The sequence below is a fragment of the Meles meles genome, chromosome 7 (assembly GCF_922984935.1).
Source record: "Meles meles chromosome 7, mMelMel3.1 paternal haplotype, whole genome shotgun sequence".
In the NCBI taxonomy this organism is placed as follows: domain Eukaryota; kingdom Metazoa; phylum Chordata; class Mammalia; order Carnivora; family Mustelidae; genus Meles; species Meles meles.
Window position 1 is genome coordinate 13552951 of NC_060072.1, and position 26201 is coordinate 13579151.

At 48.7% G+C, this 26201-nt stretch overlaps 1 protein-coding gene across 2 annotated transcripts in view; it reads left to right on the forward strand.

Moving 5' to 3' along the window:
• Positions 1–26201, forward strand: part of LARGE1 (LARGE xylosyl- and glucuronyltransferase 1) — a 525674-nt gene that overhangs the window by 227022 nt on the left and 272451 nt on the right. For both annotated transcript variants that reach the window (XM_046013242.1, XM_046013243.1), the window contains exons 3-4: positions 3059–3360; positions 19535–19617. In XM_046013242.1, the coding sequence (XP_045869198.1) occupies positions 3059–3360; positions 19535–19617 (385 nt within the window). The remainder of the gene's footprint in view (positions 1–3058; positions 3361–19534; positions 19618–26201) is intronic.

Here is a 26201-nt window from a genome sequence, read left to right on the forward strand (position 1 = left end):
ACGATGGGACCAGCTCGGGATAGCCCTATACCTTTAGAACAAACCAGAAATCCCAATTCTGCTGTTGATTGAGTACTTCCTATATGCCAGGTGCAGGGCACAGCAGACGTGTTGCCTTTCCGAACCTCGGTTCCCCTCCTTGAGGCCTGGCATTTATTATTTTGTATGTTGTCTTTGGTGACAAATCTATAGGGCTTTAAAAGACAGAAAACACCTGCAGGCCTTCAAGAGCGAAGTGTGGTGAAAGCCATCTGGGGTCTAAAGAAGGGTAGACTGTTCATAAAGCATTGCCCCCCTTGCTACCCCTGGAATTGCAATTGCTTGGGGATTACATAATTATGCCTTTATTTATAAGCACATAATCAAAGAATCATGGGTATGCAAAACGGGGGGCTCAAAGGGGAGGAGCCAGAGGAAGGGATGAGGTCCCCGTGGGAAGCCTGCCTATGCTTCCACTTTGCCTCTGGATGAACTTGAACCTGCCTGAGGCTGAAGGGAAGAAGGTTCAGAGATGCCACAGATCAGAACAAGCCAAGGTTTGTCGGCCCCTTTCTCCCATATATTAGAGAACAGCCCAGTGTTAAGAAAATGTACAGCCTGTGTTGAGAAAATAACAACCTAATTGATGTCATCAACATATCTTACCCCTAATACTGCCTCCTCTAACTGAAACTATTGCCAGTGAGAGGCAAAGTGTTCAGAGCTTTGTACTTCCGTATCTTATTTAAACCTCCCATCGTGTTTGTGAGGTTAACATTTTTTTCTTTTCTTTTTATATGTTATGTTAGTCACCATACAGGTTAGCATTTCTGCTCCCGTTTCAGAGCTCACAACATTTAAGCAGTACATCCGAAAGAACAAATTTCTTGCTCCCCTTTGTTGTGAATTTTCCAGCGCTTCTGGGACTGTGGTATATTTCGAGAGCTTGCTGGGCTCCTCCCCACATGTCCCCAGGGTTTTTTGTTTTTTGTTTTGGTTTTTTTTTTTTTTTCATAAGGAAGAAGACCCCGCAGGCCCCAGAACATCTGTACCTGTAACAGCATAAAGGCAGAAATGGGGCCCCATACAGTCATGGAGACCTTAGTTGCAGTCTCCCTGCACCACAATGGGAAAGCTTAAATGTTTATAGAGTCTTGTTTCCTCATCCGTAATGGGGACACCCGTTGCCACCTGCTTTGGCTGCAATCACCTAAGACATTATCAGCGTGAACTACCCAGCGCTGCCCAGATCGGTAGCTGGCCCACACAGAAGCGTACCTCTGCCTGGTGCCAGAAGCTAGATGCTCACCTCTCCGCACCCCTGCTCAAAGGGTTGATGGCAGTTAAGGAAACACAGTTGCCGTCAGTGACCTCTTCGTTTCCATCCTTGGTGGAACTGTTTTTTGTTGTTGTTTTTTGTTTTTGTTTTTGTTTTTACCAAACAGGGAAACAGGTTTCAAAAGCTGGGGTCAGAGCTTGTACAGTGTCAGTACAGCCCTAATCAACCTGTGATTTTGTGCGCCCACACACGCCGCCTCAGCCTTTGATCTATGGTCCCAGGCAGTGGAATTCAGCAAGTCCGAGATGCCACCTTAATGCGAGAGGGCCAGGAGCTCCGGCGTTTAACCTCGAGGTGATTAAGAGGGAGAAGAAATGAGTCGTGTTTGTGAAGGCGCACAGACATATCACAAAGCCCCGGGCAGAGGCCGAGGCAGTCGTAGGGCACAGATGAAGCCCGCGGGGTGTTATTCATTGCTTCCTTTGATCCTCAAGTTTTGTGAGTCACAGAGACTCTCTGGGACAGTTTGGAATCTCTGCGGGGTCTGGGCAGGAAGAAGAAAAACCCCAAGTGTGGAAAAAGAGAAACTGGGGGGTGTTTTTTGTTTTTTGTTTTTTCTTTTTTGGCAGGCAACTAAGAGAGGATAATTTTCTAAAGAGGTCGTTTTTTGCTTGGTCGTCTAGAAGGGTCTCGGGATTTCGATGGCATAGGAGCAGAGGGGAGTGACAGCTTTAACTGTGTCCTGTCCCTGGTGCCCCTGTATACAAGATGTGGTGTGCTGAGTATCTTTGGGAAATGGGGATTTTACATTAATAAAAAGTTTTTAAAAATCCATAGCGCTCTATAGAGCTGATTATGAAACTGTGCTTAATCCGAGCATGTGTAGGTTCAGGCCCAGGAGAGACCTGCGTACGAATTCTGATACCACCATGTTCTGGTTGTGTGACTTGGGAGACCTACCATCCTCTCTGTGTATGATGGTCAGAAGGAGTGTTGCTGATAATGGTGACTGCTTTTCTGGGAAAACCTTGTTAATTACACTCCTCCTTTCTTCTTTTTTATTGCACTTTGATTATTTGACTCTTGGCTTGGATGATGTATCCACCCTTACGGCATTTATATCAGATGGTGTGATACCTTGCCACAAAGATAAGTACGACCTGTTCTTCGTTCTCGTTGAACAGTCTTCGCAGGAAACATTCGCTAAAACGATTGACCAAGTACAGTATGATGGGTGCACGTTTTTCATAGTGATAGGTACAAAAAGTGTGTTAGAACAGCCTGAAAAAGATTTTACTGGCACACTGAAGAAGGCTTCCCGTGGGACTGAGGCTTCTGAAACAGGATTTTGAAGGATGAACAGGAGTTCACATAGGAAGAACGAAATAAACCTTGTCATTATTAATATTTGTTCTTTTTACTCCTTTTTGTTGTCTTCCACTTTCTCCTTTACCTGCTAGTCCTTCATATTCGTATTTTATAGAGAACAAGAATGTCTAGTCTACCTGGACGTGTGCCAAGCAGGGAAGGGAACACAGTGTGTTTCATTAGGAAAAATTATAATTGTCTTCTCTAAACATTATGCTCGTTTTTATCACTGTAGTTAAGTCCTTCTGTTCTCAGCTTTGTCCCCAGGTCAGTCTGGATGGATTTATTTATAATACAATACATGTATTTATAATATAATGTATATATTATTTGCAGGAGCCGCAGTGACAGATGCGTGGGGCGTGGGTCAGGGCTCGCGGGCTGTTTGGTCTGGACTAACCTGGTCTCCCCCCCGCCCACCACCTCCTCCAGATGGGAAGCCGGTGTCCCTGTCGCCGCTGGAGTCACAGCCGCACAGCCCCAGGTATGCGGCCGTCGGCCAGCGGGAGCGGGAGAGCCTGGAGGTGCGCGTGCGCGAGGTGGAGGAGGAGAACCGTGCGCTGCGGCGGCAGCTCAGCCTGGCGCAGGGCCGCGCCCCAACCCACCGCCACGGCAACCACTCCAAGACCTACTCCATGGAAGAGGGTACCGGCGACAGCGAGAACCTCCGCGCCGGCATCGTGGCTGGCAACAGCTCTGAGTGCGGGCAGCAGCCTGTCGTGGAGAAGTGTGAGGTAAGGAGCTCCCAAGAGGCCCCGTGGCCCTCACCCCTCATGGGTGTCACCTGGCAGCCCGGCCAGGTTGCCTGGAAAGCGCCGGCATCCCTGGCTCGGCCCCAGTGTGAATCTGGCACCATTCATAACCTTGCTGTACGGGCTGGCCAGTCCTTTAGCCTCTCTGGGCCTTGGTCTTACCATTTGAAAAATGGGCACAAGAGGGCTTACACCACAGAGATAAAGTTAAGAGGAGCAAAGGGAAGGAAACTACTCCTTGTTTCTTGGCTGTTCATGTTGGCCCACTCAGGATTGGTCATCCATCCTGGGGATGCTTCTTACTTAGACTATAGTGTGAGTGGTGCACGTGGAGTAGTGGCCCTGTTGGGCAATTCCTTTGGCCTCCTTCTCACTTTATAATCAGCTTCTGGAGTTTAGAACCAGACACTTGGTGCTTCATTAAGGCAGTGGTTTAACTTTTATAGCTTAATATCCTGCCCCCCACCTTAGAGTATGCTTTCTGTATTAGGAACTCTCTGGACGTTGGGAAAACTTACCAGCCCCTCTGCCTGCCATCCTCATCCTTCTCATTCGTGCATGTGTGCTTATGTCTGCACGAAACATGCACATGCGCACACGCATGTCCTGCTTCTTCCCATTCCCAAGGACAGGAATTAAGAGCAAGGCCTTTTGTGATCCAGAAAAGCCTGAGTTCATATCCCAGCTCCAGTGGTTTCTGCTGTGGGTGCTTGAGCAAGTTACCTAACCTCTCTGAACTTCAGATATCTCATCAATAAAAATAATGTAAATAAAATAAAATAATAAAATAATGTAAAAAAATAAAATAATAAAAATTAAAAAAATGAAAAATAAGTTCCTGCTTCATGGAGGATTTATGAGAACTAGATGGGATGGGTCATATAAAGCCAGAAACGGTGCCTGATACATGGTATGTTCTCAATTATGGTATTTTTGGGGTTTTTTTGAGAGACAGCATGTGTGCAGGCGGTGGAGGTGAGGGGGTGGGCAGAAGGAGAGAGCGAATCCTCGGGCAGGCTCCACACTCAGCACGGAGCCTGAGGCGGGGCTCGATCCCACAACCCAGAGCCCATGACCCAAGCAAAGAGTTGAACGCCCAACCCACTAAGCTACCCAGGTGCCCCTTCGATTATGGTTACTTCTTATTTGTAGTTAGCTACATTACCTGCTGCCACTTGATTCCATTTCCTGGCCACATGGTCAGAATGTGAGACTTGAGACCTCCCTGAAAACACCCGGCGGACTGTAGTACGTTGTTCATGGGAGGGTGGTTATTAGTTATGTTGCTGGCACTAGACGGTTTGTCCCAGGGGAATGTGAGGCCTACTAAGCAGCGTAGACTCCATTCTGGGGAAGAGCAGCAGTGAAGGAGGAGGACCCCCTGTGTCTAGTAGGATTTCTCGTGGCTTCTCCAGCCCGTCTGAGGCGTGGAGAGGTGGGCAGTGGTGGATGGAGGAGGTCCAGCGAGAATGTACACGTGAGCTTACAAGATGTGAAGAAAAGCATCATCCTGGCGATAGAGATGCAGCGCACGGGGAGTTGATCGCTCAGGAAGCCCAGAGAGCCCGGGCTGGGGAATGGTTGCTCTGGGTTATCCTTCGTTCTTTCGTTCCGCGAACAGCCCCTGAGTCTCTGTCATGTGTCTCGCACCGTTCTCTGTGCTGGGAAATACCACTGAACAAAAAAGAGACAAAACTCCCCTTCTGGTTCTCCTGTTGAGGTGGGACACAGAAAAGAGATGCTCACGAAATTCCAGTGTCAGCTGGTGTTAAGTGCCACGTGATTCGGCTCCGCCCACACGCCGGGTCCCATCATCCGTTTATTCCGCCGCAGCTGCTGCCAGTGGCCTGTGGTCCTGAACATCCCTTGCGTCTTTGAAAATGAAGACTCGGCCATGCTAACAGACGCCCGTGCTTCCGGCTGGCTTGGGAGGACCCTAATTCAGCCAGAAGGCTCGCTGACTTTCTTGCAGGTTCTCTGCTCTTTGGTGAGGGCCCTGGTGTCCGTTCAGAATGGGCGATGGAACGCTGCCCACTCAGTGGGAAGGCCCAGAGGGAGGAAGTGTATTTACCATGTTGTGATTCAGGCTGACTCAACATGGACTGAGGATCAAGGAGGTGAAAAATGGAAATAAGAAAGGAAAAAAAAAAAGGGTGGGGAGGGGCAAGTGGAGCAGAGGGAGAAGGTGCGGGTTTTCTCTTCCTAAGACAGTCTGCCTCCCCTGTGCTGTTGCCCGAGAGACACATCCTGTTTCTAAAGAGGGCTTCTGTCCGGGGCGCCCCCCAGAGTAGTGCAGACAAAACAGCTCCTAAAGCTGTGAGACCGGAGCCTAAATCCTGGCCCTGTGCCCCGCCTAATAGCTGTGTGGCACTCAGCAAGTTACATTCTTTATCCATGTCTCGGTTTCCTCGTTTGTAACCCCCCGAGAAAAATGAACCTCCGGCCTGGTTTGCACTACATCAGTGGTGACAATAAATATTAGAGCTAGGGGCAAACTCTAAAAGACTCGGTGTTGGCGTTAGACTTCAGGGTGAAGTATCAAAAAAAAAATCCCACCTAACAATGGCCTTGCCTCTTATTTCTCTTTGTGCTAGAAAAGTCTGGAGGCATCTTAAGTAGGGATGTCCGTTTTGGGGACGTGGGTTTCAGTGCTGTTTTGCTCAGTTTGCTTGCCTGGCGTTCCCAAGGTCGTCCCGTCCATGACGAGTGCCCGAGCTTTGGTCCTGTCTCCACATTCCAGCTGGCAGGAAAGCCGCACCGGTCAGGTGGGGGCATGCCGCTCCCCCCCGTAACAGAAAAACTGTGCCGGGGGGCTACCAGGAGCGGCCACCTAGCTGCACCGGGGGCTGGAAAGGGTAGGTTTTTACTCGAGGAAGCCACATTCTCTGCTAGCATTTTGGAGCTCTGCTGCCAGAGAGAACAGATGTTATGGTTATAGTGGACATTCCTTATCACATGGGTTGAGACCAGTATAAAGGGATTCAAATCTGGGGATTGTTGATTCTTCTCATAAGTTAGTTCTTTGTCTTTTGCCCCTGAGAATGAAAGCTTCTTTCCTTTGTTTTTCTTCTCTTTGCCTGTCTTGAAAATGTTCCTTCTTAGACCCTTGACGTTATTTCTGGTAGAATTGTCTGTGCTGAAACCCTGGCCCTGTTCAAAGTCACCACAGATGAGTCTGAAGGGCTTGATCTGCTGGCGGCCTATTTCAAGGTGGTCTCCTCCGGGGGCACCTTGACCTTGAGATGCTGACTTCATACCCATTCCAGTGTAGCTGCTTTCTCTGTCTCCGTCACTTGGCGTCTTTAAAGATTTTAGTGGAGAAGCCATAGAGGCAAACAAGGAGCGTCAGTCAGTGGAGTCAGAATGGAAGCCTCCCTTCATTGCGACACTTGGCCATTACAAGTGCCGAAGCTGGTCCTGACACCCTGTCAGAGCCCGGCGCCTCATAACCGAGGACATTGTCATCCTCCCTCGTTGCACTGAAACTTCTCCGTGCTATGACAAGTATTTCTGAAAAGTCTTTTATAATGATGGCCAGGCTGTCAGCCAAGATATCTGGTGATGGAAACAATGGGCCCTCGCCAATCCTGGTGCCCTCTTATCGTTCCTAATTATGTGGCCTTCAAAGAGCTGTCCGTCTTGTTCCTGCTCTTCTCTGTTGTCAGGGAAGTGCTGTGTCCGCGAGGGCTGGTTTCTGAGTACCACAGAACTTGAAGCAGAATCATCGTCTGGGATTTCTGCTTGGGCCTGTGGGTGTCTGGATAGGTGTGTTTTTCTTGCATTTCTGGTTCTGGTCCATTCCCGGAGTTGGCTCTGCTATAGCAGAGAAGTTACTGGAACTGGAGTGCGAATTCCTGAGTGGGAGTCTTTGCCTTGTCGGTCACTCAGATGACTGGAGTAATTCAGCGACCCTCTTAGAGTCTGTGTCGTCATTACAAAAACGAGAATTTATAATCTGCTCTTCCTGGTGCAGCTGTGGGAATGAAATGGGATAGCAGGTGGGAAGCTAACTCTGTATGAGCATCACAGAGCCTTATTCTGGGCATACCAGCTCCCTAATGCTGCCTGAGAAACATCTAGAAGGTCATGGCTTAAAGCAACACCAGTCATTGTATCAGCTCTCATGATTTCCTTGCATCAAGGACTTGGGAAGGGATTCTGTGAGCAGTTCTGGTTTGGGGTCCCTCATAACGCATGTCATTAGTTTGTGGCTGGAGCTGAACAGTGAGGGCTGAAGCAGTGGGAGCTTGCCCAACTTCCCTCTTGCCTGTCGTAAACTCAGGGCCTCTCCATGTCTGTCTCTGCAGCTGGCTTGGACTTCCCTACACTATGGCGGCCCCAGGCGGTTGGCCGCTTCCCTGGCAGCTGAAGACTCAGGACAAGTGTTCCAGGGACCAGGGTAGAATAGAAAGAGTTTTTATGCCCTGGCCTCAGCGTCACATAGTGTCACTTCTGCTGATAGCGTAATCTTTTCATTGGGAGAGGCTCAAAGGCTCACCCAGTTTTGCAGGGAAAAGCACACACCCCATCTCTCCGTGGGAGGAATGTCAGGGAATTAGCGGATGTCAACTTGAATACAACAACTATTGATACTGTTACCGTGGGAGGTCAGGGGAATGGTACTCTTTGAGGTGAGACCACCATTATGGCAGTCTGTCTCTCTTACTCCACGCTTTGAGCTTCATTTCTTGGTCATAATGTAATAGTAATAAAAGTTAACATTTACTCAGCCTTTAAAGTAGATCGGACACCGTGCTAAAATTTACATAAAATAATTTGCATAAAATATCTCATTCAATCCACACAGCATACTTTCTTCATTTGACACATTAGAAAGCTGCTAAGAAAGTTTCAATAATCATTTCAAAGTCTTACTGCCGTGAAGAAGTGGTGCTCGAATTTAAACCTAAGTGGTTTGCTTCTAGAACCTGTACTTGGTGGTGCCTGGGTGGCTCAGTCGGTTAAGCATCTGCCTTCAGCTCAGGTCTTGATCCCAAGGTCCTGGGATCGAGTTCTACATCGGGCTCTTTGCTTAGCAGGGAGTCTGCTTCTCCCTCTACCCCTACCCCCTGCTTCTGGGTGTGCATTCTCTCTCACTCTCTCAAGTAAAATTTAAAAAAAGAAAAGAAAAGAAAAAAAAAAGCAAAGAACCTGTACTTGGAACCATTGCCTTACCACTCTGCGAATTAGAGCACCTGTGACCCACGTTCCCATGAGCTTAGAGCCCCAGTCCTGGTCTGTGCCTGGCAGTTGTCTCATCTCAAAGGCTTCAAGGTTACGGGGCACAGTGGGGGTCATCTTTCACCTTGGAAGGCTACAGCAGCTATGTGGGGAGTAGTCATTTCTCAGTAGGTCGAGGCAAGAATGTATCTGTTCTTTTAAAAGAATTTATATTTAAAACTGCCTTCTGGATTGTGAGTGTATTTGTTAACTCAGTACAGGTGCACTGTTTTGCTTTTGGCATTACGTTTATAAAAGTTGACACCTTGTGCCTTCATTTTCTGGGCCCCGGAAACCACAGTATTTCGATCTATCGCATTTACTTCATTTTAGAGAATTTTATGAAATAGCTCAGCAGTAGAGGGGTTTGCCTGCCACCTCTCCTGTTCACCGGGCTATTGGAAGATACTGTTGCAGCATTTGGAGTCATATTTTATTAGCCTCAGAGGTTTTCTTCTGGGCCCCTTCAAGGATATAAATCTGCCAAAATGTCTTACCTGGATGTCAGGCAGCCCTGGAGTTTGGGAACATTATAGCTCGCAGAAACCTAGGAGGATTTTCTGATGCAGTGAGTTTTGGGAACCCTAGCTCCTGTAGTGGTTCCTTAGGCTACTTTCCCTACTCAAGTGTAGCAGTTACTGATTGCTTCATACCAAGGTATCCCCAAAACCCAATGACGTCAAATAACAAGCATTTATGTGGTTGTCCAGTTTGAGAAGCAGGAATCTGGAAGCAGCTTCGTTGTACATTGTGTCTGGAGGGCTCTCATGCAGTTGAGGTTGAGATGTCTGCTCGGGTGGCTGTCATTGGTGGGCTTGATCTGCTTCGGAATGGCACGCTGGCACGGCTGGGACCTCAGGTCCTTTGGATTGCTTGCGTCTTCTCACACTATCGCAGCTCACTGTCCCCGAGTGAGGGATCCAGCAGAACAAGGCAGAGACCACAGTCTTCTCTAGGACCTCGCCTGGGATATCATATACTGTGAGTTCTCCGAGCTCTGTAGGTCATAGAGGCCAACCCCGATACAGTGTTGCAGAGGCTACACCAGGACTGCACACATGATCTGGGATCTGGGGGGACAATCGTGGAGGTGGCTACCATACTGTGCCCCTGGCAAGGGTCCTGTCTCCCACAGCCTCCTGGCTGTGCTTACTCGAAAGGAGTCCTGCCTTGATCTGCTTTCTCTGTCATGCTCTCTTATTACATGTTATTTTTTGTTGGAAAATGTGCCATTAACAGCAACAATAACAACAACAACAAAATAACAGTAACAACAATAAATAAAGATGCAACCTTCTCATCTGAAAGACGATGACAGTAAAGCAGAACAAAATAAAGGGTCCATCCTCATGTTGCACAGTTGCTCCCATGGCCCCAGTAATGACGGATTCCAGTGGCTTATCTGCTCCTTCCTGTGTCTTCTGCCCTCTTCTATGGGAGGGGGACAAAGGGAGCACCAGCATTTGACACAGCAGAGGGAGTCCAGCAGCTCTGAAGGGCCTCTTCTCAACCGTGAAGGAAAAGACTATCCTAGTCCTTACTTGAAGGAGAGTTGGGGTAAGGACAGAAGGAAAGAAACTGATGTCTGACTTTCAAGAATATTTAAGGCTGAAAGCCTTGAACATAGAGCCTTCGGCATACTATAAACTCTTAAATGAATAGGAATTGTACTGATTGCTGATGACTGTCAAAAGACAGTCATCAGCAATCAGTACAATTCTAAGTTCATGACACCAGGCTCTAATCCCTTCACATGAATCATTTCAGTTCATCTGTCCAGCAGACCTTGACAAATTCTTACCCGCCTTCCCCTTTTTTTAATGGATGAAGAAACTGAGTTCCCAACTGATGCTGGTATATCCCGAAAGATGGGGAGGAGTTTATACGTGAGGGGGAACACCAGGGCACCCGAAACTGAGAGCATATTGTGGAAGTAAGGAAACCTTGGGAGCCATCCAGCCTGTTCAGAGCATGAGCACCGTGAAAGAGGGGCAGGGCATTGGTGATCACGTCTGCTTTCACTTTTCGTGCAAGTATCTGGTACCAGACACTGCACTTGTCCATGTGTTAGCTTCTGGACTCAATCATGGTGAAGTTTTGACTAGGGAAGCCTGAGCTTAGCGAGGCCACATAGCTGGAAAATGTGGGTCTACAGTTAAAAATCTCTCTTGTGCTTAATCGTGGTATAGCAAAGCCATGTATCGTGAAACTTACTCTCTTAAAAATGCAATGTACGTTTCAGTAGTGATCAGAATGTTCACATCGCTGTGCGGCGGATCTCTAGAATGTTTTCATCTTGAAAAATGAACTATACCTATTATACAGCGACCCACCCCCATTTTTCCCCTCCCCTCGCCCAGACCCTGGCTACCACCATTCTACTTCCTGGAAATTTGTCTCCTTTAGATACTTCTTAGAAGTGGGATCCAGTGGAACTTGTCTTTTGGTGACTAGCTTGTTTCACTTAGCATGATGTCCTCACAGTTCACACTGCAGTGTGAGACAGATTTCCTATCTTCTTCTTCTTTTTTTTTTAAAGATTTTATTTATTTGTCAGAGACAGAGAAAGAACACACAAGCAGGGGGAGAGACAGGCAGAGAGAGAAGCAGGCTCCATGCTGAGCAAGGAGCCTGATGTGGGACTTGATCCCAGGATCCTGAGATCATGACCTGAGCCAAAGGCAGGTGCTTAATGTCCTGAGCCACCCGGGTGTCCCAGGATTTCCTTCCTTCTTAAGGCTGCATACTATTTCACCGTATGTCTGGACCACATTTTGTGTATCCGTTCATCTGACGGTGGACAGCCGGGCTGCTCCCCTCTTGGTGTTGTGAATAATGCTGCCACGAGCATGGGTGTGCACACCTCGCACGGAGATCTGCTTTCAGTTCCTTTGGATATGTCCGTCGAAGTCAGATGGCTGGATTATATGGCAATCCTGTTTTTAATTATTCTGGGACCACCAGATCCTTTTCCACAGCAGCTGCAGCATTTTACGCTCCCAGCAACAGCACATCAGGGTGCACTTTTCCCCACATCCCCGCCACAGGCTGTAAATCCTAATACACGTACTTCTCTGCTTCCTCTGCCCGGCAGCTCGACTGCAGACAGATCACCAAGGACTTGGAAAGAAAACATCACGTGGCCATGTCTTGCCTTCCACCTTTGCCTCCCTGTCCCGTACCACCTCTGGCTTAAGGGTGCTGTGAAGCTTCACGCGCAGTCTGTGAAGTTGGGTCCATGAGGCCGGTGCCTGGAGATGCTGGTGGTCTCGTGGCAGTGGCTGCCCCGGGGGAGGGGGCTCTCTGCAGCCAGCCTGATCCTGGCGCCAGGACAGCACAAACCTCACCGAAGGGCATCTGGGCAGCCTGTCCCAGCATCCACCATGCTCAGGGCGGGTTGCAGAAGCCTCCTGACTGTTCTCTCCAGCTTCCTTGCTCCCTCCGCACCGCCCCTGCACGTGCATGCACAGATAATCTGTTCCCAATGGACGACTCGAGAGGGTCTTCTAAAATATAAGTCGGATCATGCCATTTCTCAGCTCTGAACCCTCAAGTGGCTTCTCTCTTCCCACACAGGACAAGCCACGTTCTTGCAAAGGGCCGTGCGCTCTAGAAGGTCTGTCTTGCTCCCCCGCTTCCTCCTTGCGGCCTCGTTGCTACACAGCCCGGCCTCTTTTGCTCCCCGCTTTTCCCTGGCACCTCCGAGGGAGTCCGGCACAGAGAAGGCACGCCGTCTACACTTGCTGAATGGCCGTGTGTTTTGGCAACGTGTGCGGGCTTTTTGGGTCAGGGGTCGTTCTGTAGGTGGGCACGTGGCACGCGCCGTCTGTGACGGGTCGGTATGGGGCTGTGTGCAGACAGACAGCCCACCTGCCCCAAATAGGGGTTCAGCTTTGCTGACCCACCCTAACATCGGTCTGCCTGCTGCGGGTGCTCTGTTCTTTGTCACACAGGGAAGCCCCAAAGCAGACCAGAAGTATGCAGGGGGACAACGCCGGGTGGTTCCTTCGTGGGTTTAGCGTTTACTAGGCCTCTAACTGTGGAGAAGGTGCTCGAAGCCCCCGCTGGCTGTGTGGCTCTTCCTGTCCTCAGACTGAGCCCTGGAGGCCCTGTGGCTCCACCTGCCCTTTCTTGCTGAGCCCTGACAGCTTGGCTACCATTACAGTCAGGAGGTGTCTCCTCTTGTAAATAATTTAAACTTTTTTATAGGTTTGTTTTTATATATCTCAGAGTGAGAGTGAACATGAGCAGGGGAAGGGGCAGAGGGAGGGGATTCCAAGCAGACTCCGAGCTGAGTTCCGACCCCGGTGTGGGGCTCAATCTCACAACCCTGAGATCATGACCCGAGCTGAAACCAACAATCAGATGCTTAAGCAGCTGAACAGCCCCACCAGGTGCCCCATTTTTAATTTTTTAATTGAAATATAATTGATCGGGGCACCTGGGTGGCTCAGTGGGTTAAAGCCTCTGCCTTCAGCTCAGGTCATGATCTCAGGGTCCTGGGATCGAGCCCCGCATTGGGCTCTCTGCTCAGCAGGGAGCCTGCTTCCTCCTCCTCTCTCTCTGCCTGTCTCTCTGCCTACTTGTGATCTTTGTCTGTCAAATAAATAAAATCTTTAAAAAAAAAAAAAGAAATATAATTGATACACGGTAGGAGATGTCTGCTTTGGTCTTCCACAGGGTTGAGATAAGTTTGTCTTTTGGGTCCATGGTTTAGCATCTAGAGGAGACGGAACTCGACCACTGTCTTCCCAGGAGACTAGGGATGCCCTGGAGGTTTGCAGGATGATTCTAGGTGGCTCATCAGCTGTACCTTTCTTTCTTTTTTTTTTTTTTTTTTTAAGATTTTTTTTATTTATTTATTTGACAGAGCAAGATCACAAATAGACAGAGAGGCAGGCAGAGAGAGAGAGAAGGAAGCAGGCTCCCGCTGAGCAAAGAGCCCAACGTGGGACTCGATCTCAGGACCCTGAGATCATGACCTGAGCCGAAGGCAGTGGCTTAACCCACTGAGCCACCCAGGCGCCCCAGCTGTACCTTTCTTTCATTTCTCTAGTTCCATGTGTGTCTTATTGAGACCGGGTAGTAGGGGTTTAACAACGGGACTCTGAATTCAACCCCTCGATTTGCTATCCACTGGCTGAGCCACGGGACCATGGACGAGACCCGTCCCACCCTGTCTCACTCTTCATCTTGAATTTTGGAAAACCCTGGATGTTAGGACTCCGTGCCAGAATCCCACCTGAGCCATGGTTTCACTTTCCACAGTTACAGTAACCCGTGGTCAGCTGTTCTGGAAACAGAACCCTCAGTAGCCTGATGCTGTGTCCAAACGCCCGCATCGTTGCCCTCATGGTAGCTCGCACCTGTCCTCACAGGAAGGGCAGGGGAAGTACAGTAAGGTACTGTGAGGAGACCTCTACATTCCTGTAACCTGTTACAGTATATGGCTATAATTGTTTAATTATGAGTTCTGTTGTTAATCTCTTACGGTGCCTAATTTTATTAAACTTTATCATGGTTGTGTATCTGTAGGAAAAATATATATATAGGTTTCAGTAGTGTCCACGGTTTCAAGCATCCCTTGGGGGTCTTGGAAAGTGTCCCCTGTATACTACTGTGTGTAGAAATTCTATCCTCCTCCTTGTGTAGAGGATTCACCAAGGATCAGAGAGGTTAAGTTACTTGCCAAAGGTCACTCAGCCACTCAGAGGCAGAACTGCAGCCACTGCCCAGCTCTCCTGATTTCCACGGTTTTGTTCTTTGCACAGGAAAAGCCTGCATCCTGAGTCCGCCTCCGTTGCTTTGTCCTCATCCTGAGAGTCATGAATTTCAGGACCTGGGGACAGTGACGGGTGCTGTCTCTTGTTCTTTTATACACGTGCACAGACTTTTATGCAGTCCACTGGAGAGGCACTAGAAACAGATTCTTGGAACATCTCCCATACTCTCAGTGTGACCATGGCTAACGTCTGATGGAGTGTGTGTTTGACATTCTTCAGAGCACTTAGCTAGAGCATCTGTTCTCAAAGGGTGGGCCCTGGACCAGCAGCATCGGCATCCCTTAGGCCCCCATGTCGAACCTCCTGGATCAGAAACTTGGGGAAGGAGTCCCCCCCGACCCTCACCACCACCCCTCGCTCTGTCTGAACAAGCCGTCCAGGGATTGTGGTGCACGCAGAGTTTGAGAGCCGCTTACTCCTTGTCCTCAACCCCTTGAGGACAAGTAGTGTTAAGTCCCTGTTGTGTAGGTGAGGGAGTTCCAGCGCAGTGGTGTTGAACAACCTCCCCCTGTGCTGTTTAGGCATCTGGCAAGCGGCATCCGTCCATCAGGGGCGCCTCCTTGCCCTCACTTGTGTGATGTGCACAGCGACCCAGTGCGGTGCCCATTTTTATCTCCATTTTACAGACACGGCTGGGAGGCCCAGGGACACGAGTGATGGTCCAAGGTCACACAGCCGTAGCTTAGCTTTGATGTTGCAGCTCAAACCACATCTCTTCACTGGGGTGGGGTTTTCCCCACAAAGCCACCCCTGCCCCGCCTCTGTCCTCTGTCCATGTGCTTCTCCCCAGCTGCCCTTTCTCTGGGAGGCCAGCCTCCCCGCCGCAGAGGTCTCCCGCTGTCCCCCGAATGTGAGCTGACTTTTCACAGCACAGATATTGGTGCCGAAATGGGTCTCTCCTCTCTCTCCTTGCCGGCAGTCTCTCCGACAGGAGATGCTCACACTCAGTGGTGCCCCGGACAGTGTCCTGCAAGGAATCCCGGGCCCTCTGTGTCCTGCTTCTCCCGGTGTTGCTGGGGGCAGCGCAGCTGGCACGGTACTGATTCCTTCTGCCAGGCTCACGCCTTGCCTGCCACCCCTTAGTTTCTTCTGGATTTCTTTTGGGACATTTTTTTCCCCTGCATCCCTCTTTGAGAAACCAACCCCAAGGAGACTTTTTTCTTGTGTGTTGGGGTGGGGGCAGGGGGTGCAGAACACAGAGAATGTTCTTTTTCTGGTTCTGTTGAAGGCTGACAAGCAGAGAGCTATGAATCCCAGCTGACCCTGACTGTCAGGAGTGACGATCGCCCTGGCTGAGTCACTGGAATGCCCTCTCCTCCCGGAAGCTCTCATGCATCCTTTTGGTCCTGGTGGCGCAGGCTACCCTGGCGTGAAAGGACACTGAGCTCACCATCGCAGGAGCCTTTCCCGTCCCTGACGGGATTGTCCAGTCAGTGGTCTTTCTTCCTCTTCACCTGACCCTGGGGGACTGACTCGCCTTTCTGTGCTCTGAGCACAACACCGTGCCTGGCGTATCCAGGGATTCCAGGAATGCCCATGTCATGCCTGGATCCTTCTTCTAAGTCCTAGAAGGATCTAGGACGTCACTCACTCGGCCCCAGTTCGACTACATCATGTCTTCAGGTGCAGCTCGTGGGTGTGCGCTGAGACCAGAATCAGGACTTGAGGGAATGAGCGGGAAGCTCTGTGGGCTTCCTTGGAATGAACCTGTGATCCGTGTGTCTGAGAGCTTTGTCAAGCTGCTTAAAATTTATAAACGCAGCTGACACATTCTCCAGTTTGCTCTGTTGGTGCTCTCCCACCTCGTTTCACCTTAGGGATCAGCCTCAGGGCCACCTGTGCCTCCCTTCCAGCCATCAGGACCCATGCGAGGCTAAGGGAGGGTCACTGGAATTGGTCAGGTCCTAGAAGGAGACCAATGGCACATTCAAAAGAGAGGAAGACCGTTAAGGCAGGCTCATAGGCATGGGAGCCAGAGAGGGAGATGGAGCTCCCTGGAGGGAGTCACTACAACCCCTGGCCCTGTAGGGTGTGAGGCAGGTGGCCTTACAGAGCCCAGAGAGCTGAAACTATGGGAGAGGGCTTCTGAAAGGCGCAGGGGATCCGACCTCTCTTTGCACCTGCCCTCAGGCCTCCCTGTGACCAAAGTCAACCAGAAACCGGAGGCAGTGGGAGTCTGGTTATTCGGTCCATAAAGGTCAGGTGCTCGGGCACGGAGTGAGTTGGAGATGAGTGAGAGTGGGGGACGAGCAGATAAGATCATCACCCCTGTCTGAGCTTTGTGATCAGTAGAGGCAACTATGACATCTGCAGAAGATATAAGGAGGAATTCTTGATGAGTGGCCAGTGGTCGCTGAATCTGACGTTCAAACCCTTCACTCTGAAGAGAGGAATGTCCCAGTCATTGTGACCATCAGTCAGTCATCTTTAAGTCACTACATCGAAAGACTTGAAACCTGGACTTCGTAGCTTCCAAACCAAGTTATCGTGGTGAGACCACATTTGTGACTCTGCTTTCAAGGAGTGTCCATCCCTGTCCCCTCTTCACTCTGAACCCCAGCCCCTGTTCCATTCTTGATATTCACTCCCGTCCCCACAAAAGTTGGGACCGTCCAGAACTCCCCAAAGAGCATGTTCACGGCACTCGGATTTTCTGCCTTCCTAGAGAAGCGGGCTTTGTCGCTGCGGCTCCCGATGATGAATTTATTCATGGTGGCAAGGTGTATTGGACGAAACTAAAGAGACTGGAAAATTATGTAAAGGGTTTGAGAATGTGCGCGCTCATGCTTTCGTTTAATGGGACCATTTTCAAAAGCCCCTGAACCCTGAAGCCAAGACAACGTTTGATATCTCGTGTTTAAATATTTGTGGTTCCAGAGAGCCTGATTCAGCTTTTATCCATTCTCATCCCCTTCCTGGCTGTGTCTCCTCGTGCAGGCGTCTTCCTTTTCATTTCCTTCGTGATTGAAACAGTGACAGTTGCATTTCACGTTATGGTGTTTCATCCTGAGTCTTTGGGAGAGAATATCCAGAGATACGCCGTGGTGTCCTCGTTTTACAGGTGGAGAAATTAAGATATGCACAGTATGATCTAATTTTATGTGAGATGAGGTCGGGTTGGGAGCTTGTGGGTCTCAGTTTCCCCGCACCCCCTCTTGCTTCTCTCTGAAAGCGGAAAGCCCTGTGAGCTTTGGAGCAGGATAATTCTGTGTTGTGGCGGCCACCTTGTGCCTCGTAGGGGGTCGGCCGCAGCCCTGCCTCTGCCTCCCCCCAGGAGTGACCACCGAAAAGGACTCCAGACTTTGTCGGACGTTCTGGGCAGGGAAGGGGGGTCACATTTTGTCTCGTATGGAGAACCTTAGGTCCTGGTCTTCAGAGATGGTGAGTTAATATTCTGAGGCAGGGTTGGGGCACAGGGTGTAGTTTAAAATCTTTCAGGTGTTTCTGGTATACTAGAAGGGTAAGGAATCTCTGTTCCAGAGTTCGAATCCCATCGGCCTAAGCCTGAGTTAACTCCTGGGTGGTGTGGTGGGTGGGGTGGGGAAGAAGGTCTGAGAACCAGAGGTCGTTGTCCTGAGAGCCTGGAGGCGAGGGACAAGGATACCAGAACTTCATTATTCTTCCCCTCCACCTCTCCCCCGGCCTTTTTTTTTTTTTTTTTCATTTTTTACTTTAAAGTAATTCTAGACTCCTAGGAAGTTTCCAAAGCAGTGCACAGTCAATAGAACTGAGTGTTGAACTAGCTGATTAGAATGATGGAGGTTCCCGAAGCTATGTCCTGGGAACAAGGGCTGTGAGTGGTTTCTTTAGGTATAGGGTGCTGGAGGGAACGTGCTTGTCCTGCCGTCCTCCCAGGCCAGAGCAGCGTGGGGTGGGTGTTAGGAAGCCGGTTTCAATTCAGGGAAGGCTGTGCTTCTGTAAAAGATACACCCAGAGGGGGGGCGCCTGGGTGGCTCAGTGGGTTAAGCCGCTGCCAGGTCATGATCTCAGGGTCCTGGGATCGAGTCCCACATCGGGCTCTCCACTCAGCAGGGAGCCTGCTTCCCTCTCTCTCTCTGCCTGACTCTCTGCCTGTTGGTGATCTCTTTCTGTCAAGTAAATAAATAAAATCTTAAAAAAAAAAAAAAAAAAGATACACCCGGAGGCATGAACCCTTCATTCCTGGAGCTGTTCTGAGAGGCCAGATGACTTTCTGTATGGGATGCCCTAGAGCAGCGGTTCTCAATCTTTGTCAGATTGCTGAAACTTGGATGGTAGCCCAGCCGGAGGGAGCCAGCCCTGCCTGGTAGCCTTGAGCGCTCGCTTGAAGAGATAAGTGACCTCGTGTCCTGTAATTCATGATTCAGCCCACTGGGGTGCCAAGGGACCCTGTTTGGGAAGCTCAGCTCTAGAGACCGTCTCTGCTGTGATTGGAAGGCAGTATGCCCAGCACCACATTCTGTTGTTGGTGTTATCCCCTGTGTACTCCATGACCTCCTGCAGGACGTGTTATGGCCCTTGGGTTACAATCAGTCCCTTCCTGCCACCACTTTCCCAGGTTGCCTGAGGCTAAAGGACAGAGCCAGGGTTCATGTCTGGAGCCTGTGCTCTTGACTGCTCAGAGGAGGTGGGCCATGAGGTTCCCTTCAATTCTGCCAGCCTTCAGTACTTGGAATGGTGTCCCAGCTGGGGCCCTTGTTGTAAACCTTCACTGGTCTCTCGGCCCAACCAGGTGCCCCTACCCTGAGACGTCTCGCGAGAACCTTTCCCAGCTTCAAGCAATTGCTTCTCAGTCCAAGATCCCTGCCAGTTTTTCCTTCCGGGATGTATTTCTTTCGTCTCTCTTGTCACCATTTGTCACCGTCTCCCAGAGTCGGGGTAGGGGACTCACTGTTTGCCTGTTTGAGCCGATCGCCCTTTCTCTCGTCCCCGAAATGTAATTGCAAAGAGCCTTAACGGTTTCCAAATGATGATAGCCCCATAAACCGATTAAAAAGGCCTTAATAAAATCGTCTCAAGTTATTTTCCGCAGCTGCAAACTATGCCCTTTGTTTTCTAATGATCCCTCCAAGAGATCAGGGTGATTTTTCTTTTCCACGTGGTCTGAAGCACCAGGAAGGCCCAGGCCCTCTTCCCTCTGTCTGACCGCCTGCCCTGTGTTCTTTGCTTCCCAGACAATCCACGTTGCTATCGTCTGTGCCGGGTATAACGCCAGCCGCGACGTCGTCACCCTGGTCAAGTCTGTCCTGTTCCACAGGTAAGTGTGGCCACGGTGCTCCGTGGGCTGGTGCATGAGGCTTGGGCGCACGTCTCGTGGGTGTGACTTGTGCGTGTGACCGCAGCCTGTAGGCCCCCTCGGGGGTGGGGTGCAGAAGAACAGCATTTCTCTTCAGTCGTCAAAGCTGCTGTGGAAGTGTGATTGTTGTCTGAAACCCTCGGGAGAGATTTTGTGTTAATTAATGTTTAACAGCAGCAATGAGGTGCTGTCCCACATTGTTGAGGATTGTAGGTCTTAGACCTAACGGGAGCTTCAGGGATGCTCCAAATTTGAGGCTTCTGTTCCTTCACTGGCCTTCCCTTGCCTGACGGTCACCAGACCTCTCTGTGTCCACGCCTCTGTGGACAGTTTGTGTGATGGACTGAACGTGTCCCCCTAAAATTGATGTGTTGCAGCCCTCGCCCCAGTAACTCAGAATGTGAACTGTATTTGGAGGTTGGCCTTTAAAGAGGTAATTCAATCAAATTGGGGCATTATGAATGGACTGTAGTCCTGTATGACTGGTGTCCTAATACAGAGAGGGGATTGGGACAGAGCCTCACACAGAGGACATGGGGAGAAGACGCCCACCTCCAAGCCCAGGAGGGGAGCCTCAGGAGACCCCAACCCCGCGGGCACCTGACGTCAGCTTCCAGCCACCAGAACTACAGAAACTAAGTTTCTGTTGTTTCAGCACCCCCCTCCCGCCCCCTCGCCATGCATGGTAGTCTGTTAGGACAGCTGTAGCAAACTCAAAAATGTTGCTTACTCTAGTCCATCGTAGCCTGTCCCACGTCTGGGCATTTTCTAACCATCAGAAAGTCCTGCCTTATATGAAGCCAAAATTTTCCAACCCGTAGCTGATGTCTGTGGGTCCTAGTGGATCCCATGGAAACAGCCCAACCAAGGATGGGTTCCTCTTCTACCTGGAAGTGATTCTGCCTCTGCCAAACCATCTCTTATCCAAGTTAAACTCCTGCCATTTGCTTCTGCTTTTTAACCGGAACTTTTCTTCTGTGTTTGTTCAGCTTGATTGGTATCTAGACCTATTGGTGTATCCAGAATTGCGTTTGTAGTTCTCGCCAGTGTCTTTGGCTCTTTTCTAACATCCTTACCAAGGGTTTAGATGAAGCCAAGATCCAAAGGGTCCTGAGCAGTAGGAACAGTAGTGAAAAGCTCTTAGAGCTCAACAAAACAAAGATCAGTGTGCGGTTACTGCCCGAATCTAGTGGTCAGTGGCAGCAACAGTGATGGGAGGCGTGGTGAGCACCCAGCCAGCCGTGCAAGAAACTGACCGTTGGTTCTGCTTTCTCTCTCAGACCCCCCACCCAGCCCCTCTGTGATGCACTCAGAGGTTCTCCCTCTTCATATTGTTAATTCCATCCCTTTGTCTTCATCCCTTTGGCAGTGGAGGTCTGCATGTTCTCTCTCTTCTTCCTTCCAGTCCCCACAGATCTGGCCTCTAAGGCCAGGTGATATTTCAGAAAGGCAAATCTGATGTCTTCAAACTTTTCACTGGCTTCTTGTCGTGGAGGGGAGAGAATCGAGCTTCTTTACCACGGCACACAGACCGTCGGGACCTGCGTCATTCTCAGCATGCTTGCTTTCTCTTCCCCTTGCTGGGACTTTACTCTCCAGCAGCACTGACCTGCTTCTCGCTTCCACCCTCTCCTGGGTGTGCCCTGCCTGTTTTCCCCGTGCTGCTCTGTTTGTCCATTTCTCACCTCCTCCCTCCTCTTACCCCTCCCAACTTTGCAAACTCCTTATCCTTTTAACAGAAGGCCCACCTGTACCTGAAAGTCTGGGATAAGGCTCCCCTTCTCCCAGCCCATGATGCCCCGTGCATCTTTCTATCACGGCACTTAGTACGTCGTCTTTTATTTATTCACGTTTGTCTTTTTAGCCGAATATGGGAGTTGTGGGGACAGAAACCATGCCTTATGTTTCTATATTCTCCATATCTTAGGGATGGACTTCCCAAGTGTCTGATGCCCAGTCCATGTTTACTTGTTTAACTGGTGAATCTGGGGAGCGTCATTAATAAATAACCTGAAGATATATTTATTCCACCAGTTAACTAATAGATCTGGGTCAGACCTGGTGCCACACTCATGCCACGCTATACTGAGTGACTTTCAGCAGGTCATTTTAACCCTTTAGACTTTAGTTCTTAGGTTATTTAACTTTTGCTGTGAATCCGTACACCCCAGAATTTAGTAGGTTGAGGACAAAATTTATTCGCTCCTTTGTTTGTACTGAACTCACCCGGGCAGGTGTTTTCCTGGTGCCCTGCTGTGCTGATAATTAGCAAACAGATCTCCCTACCCAGGAGTGGGGGGATTCCCTGCCTCCACCCCTCAAACCCAGAGTGGGGAAAGGAGAAAAATGAGTAATCACCAGGTCATACAATAGTGTCCACTAGTGGTAGCGGCTGTCCGTTCCCTCCTCTTAGCTCTGTGTGGCTGGCGTCAGGATTCCAGCTGCACATCATAGGAGGGGATGGAAACACCGAATAAAGAATGACCAAGCGGGGCTCAACCCCATCTTCTGACTTAATGTGAGAGGCTCTTTCTCTACCGCCATCGACCCTGTGCTGTTTTTAAGACTCCTTGTACGGGTTCTTGCAGCCTTCATCTAATGCTTGAAACCAGGCGTTTGGTCTGCTAACACTGAATTGGATGCGTGATTCTCAACCTTTTTGTGTTTATTTCTTGTCACCACTAAAGAACTTTGATCCCTCCTTGACTTGGTGGGGGTGGGGGATGCCCCCTTTTTAGAAAAGAGTATTTGCATGGTTACAGGTAGTCACTTGTGCTATTTCTCAATCATGGCAAATTTTAAAGCCATAAAAACATTCAGTGTTGTTGGGCATAAATAGTATCCGTGTTGCTTTAGCTACAAATCAAATAATTCCAGTAGTTGCTGAAACCCTAAGGAATCCCATGGAGCGTAAACTTTTACTCCTGCAGTCACTGTGTAGCACAAAGATGTTACATTTAAAAGTAGCAGTCGATTTATAATTGGCCACTGATGGCATGCCACGCTTTCGTGGAGGCATGGGGAGTTGAGAAGAAAGCAGATTCTTAGTATGCATTCGGAAAATTCTGCATGCCCCGTCAGGGACTACTTGATCTTGGTCCAGATGACCAGTTCAGTCCCTCCCATCCTTGAAATTCGACAAATGACCATGTTTCTGAATTGATGTGCTCGCGATCCTGACTTGAGATACCAAGACAAAAGGACTTTTGAAAGACTTTTCGCTCAGAAAGTCTGGCTATAAATAGCTTCATTGCTTCCGAAGCATGTTATGGGGATTAACCAATATGTGATTATAAAATGCTTTGGCAAATGAAGTACCTTTCTAATGTTAATAATAATATAATAATAGTGGTAGGGTGCTTCTTTTGGCTTTCACTGTCACTTACAGCAATTAGATTTATTTTCCAGGCAAGATTTTCATCAACTTTTCATTTAAGGCTTGCTTTGTTTCATCCAATCCTTTTTACTTCTGTAGTATGCCTGGTGACAGTGGGCACACTCTAGTTTAAAGGATCGTAAAAGAGTGATACCCAGGCACTCTTACATACTCCTACCAGAACTGGAAATTGCCCATAATCTTTTGGGAAAGAGATTTAATGGTGTCAGTGCCCAAGACCTTGACCCTATATGACTGCCTCAGGGACTCTGTCCTTGAAGGATAATCCAGACTATCAGAAACGCTTTTATGGCATACTGTTTATCATCCTAAAAATTTGAATAATACTTAGAAAACAATAAGAAAAAAAAAGAGAAAAAATTTTTTTGTTTCTTTTTTTAAGATTTTATTTATTTATTTGACAGAGATCACAAGCAGACAGGCAGGCAGAGAGAGAGAGAGAGAGAGAGAGGAGGAGGAGGAAGCAGGCTCCACGCCGAACAGAGAGCCCGATGCAGGGCTTGATCCCAGCACCCTGGGATCATGACCTGAGCTGAAGGCAGAGGCTTTAAGCCACTGAGCCACCCAGGCGCCCCGGAAGAGCCTTTTGTAGTAAACCATGTTTTCAGTTTGTATGTCCTAATGCGGACAAATTGTATTTTCTATTTTATGATGTAAGGGACAACATAGTTGAAAACATATGCATGACATTATCCCACTCTGTAAGCACAGGCCGTGTGAACACGGTCAAAATACCGGTGGCAGAAAAACTGGCAGAGACTGTATTTAGAAATGGAGTTGTTCTTTGTGTTGTGTGGGGAGAAGGAGAAATCAAGGTGAACTTGTTTCTGTCTCCTCTTTACGTGCATTTTTGGTCATCTCATGACACAAGCTCTACGATGAAGGAAAAGGGTAGATGAGAAAAACTAAATACAAAAATACATGTGAACAAGGGTTTACGTCATAGAAATAGCACAGTATACGCCTGTGTCCCCTAGATGGAAGGACATTTAAAGAAAAATTGGGGGGCATAACTCCAACTCCCAATTGCAAATCAACTGGGAAGCATAGTTCCTCTTCAAGGAAACTGAGCTTTTTTAGTGAACAGAGGAAAAAATAAAATTACTTAGCAGCTAGGCGTTTATCTCCTGGGCAGGAAGGTGGGCCAGCTTGTAAAAATTTAATATTTGTTTGCAAGGATGATCTCCTTATTCTCACATTCCACAGCCCTGTTGACAGGAGGAAGCTGGGTGACTTCCCTTACTTTGCATATCAAGCAGCTGGGTTTTTAATTGTTTGTTTTTTTAAACTTCACTTTTGCCCCCTGAAGAACACGGAGAATAAAACAGCATATTTGTGCCTAGCCATCTGCCTCTAATTGTGTTATTGCTTATTCGGACTTCAGCTTTTTGAAGAAGCAATTTCTAGATTGTGAAGGGAAGAACCTAGGATTTGAATAAAACAGACAAACAGAAGTAGGCTCTGATTTTGGTCTTAGCACCTGTGAGCTGGGTGACCCTTAGTGACGTCTCTGTATTTTCTAGAGCTTTGGTTTGTCCCCTGACCTCTCTTAGAGCCCTGCTGGACTGTCATCAGAGATAATCTGTGTGAGACATTTCTCTGTTTTGTGTATTGACCAAATACAAACCTAGCTGTCTATTCTAAGTGTTTTTCAGATATTAATGCATTTCATGCTTCTATGACTCCATGAAGTGAGAACTGTAATTATCCCCATTTTACAGACAATGAAGCTGAGAATCCATAGATTAAGTCGTAGCTCAGGGTCGCAGAGAGGATGCTAGAGCTGGCTTTGTACCCAGAGTCTTCAGAGTCTGAGCTCTCCATTGTAAAAAAAAAGTTAAAATTTTGGGCGCCTTGGTGGCTCAGTGGGTTAAGCCTCTGCCTTCAGCTCAGGTCATGATCTCAGGGTCCCGGATCGAGCGGCACATTGGGCTCTCTGCTCAGCAGGGAACCTGCTTCCCCACCCCTCTCTCTGCCTGCCTCTCAGCCTACTTGCTCTCTCTCTCTCTGTGTCAAATATATAAATAAAATCTTTTTAAGAAGTCAGTATTTTGAGTATCATTATTGTTCTTTCTATTTTGAATCATCGTTTTGGGTGAACATGTAGAGAATTATTATCATTACTGGGATCTCTGTCATCATCCCTTCATCCCTCCGTCAAAGTATGTATTTTTGAGGTGCTGAGCATGAAGTAAATAGTAGTTTTAAAGGCTTGGGAGGGGGGGCGCCTGGGTGGCTCAGTCGGTTGAGCCTCCGACTCTTGATCTCACCTCTGGTCTTGATCTTAGCTCTGATCTTGATCTCAGGGTCATGAGTTCAAACCCTGCACTGGGCACCACACAGGATATGGAGCCTACTTTAAATAAAATAAAGGCTTGGCCATTGATGTTCTAGGAGGACTTAGGGAAAAAGTATGGAGTAAAGGAATTTGTGACTGTGAGATGGGTAAGTTCATTAGTTTGATTGTGGTTATTATTTCAGTGTAGACATATATAGATAAACCCCCTTAAATGTTATATTTAATGTGTGCCTTAAATTTATACAGTTTTTGGCAATTATACCTCAGTAAAGCTAGGGAAAAGAGAAAGTGCCGTGGGCATGTGATGTCTTTGAACAGGTAAGGAGGGCATCTATGCGATTTGGTCCTGCAGGTACATAAGACCAAAGACAGCTGTTCTGTGTAGTTCAGATACCCAGCATCCCGTAGGCCGTCGTGTTTGATCTTCATCCCAGTCTGGTGCAGTACATGCCCTTCTCCCCACAAATGGATGAGGAAACTGAGGCTCACAGAGGTTCAATAGCTTGTTCAAGGTCACAGGGGAGTCCTTGATACTCGTGGGATTCTAACCTTGGCTCTGTCAAAGCCTGGAGGGCTTTTGATTGATTGATTGATTGATTTTGGAGAGTTGCTCTGTTCTTCCCCCATGGAAAGCTTTTCTGCTGTGATACTCACTTGTCCTTGCATCTTCCCACATTATCAGTGCTACTCGTCCTCCGTCAAACCAAGCGCTCACGCCAGAAAGCCCTCCTTCTGGCCGCTGTGTTTTTCTGCGGTGCGTTCTGTTAAGTCTCTAAGTGTAACAGATTCACTGAGCATTGGAGGTGCCGTCACAGGCTCTTTCTTTTTCTGAAATTGCAGTTCCATTGT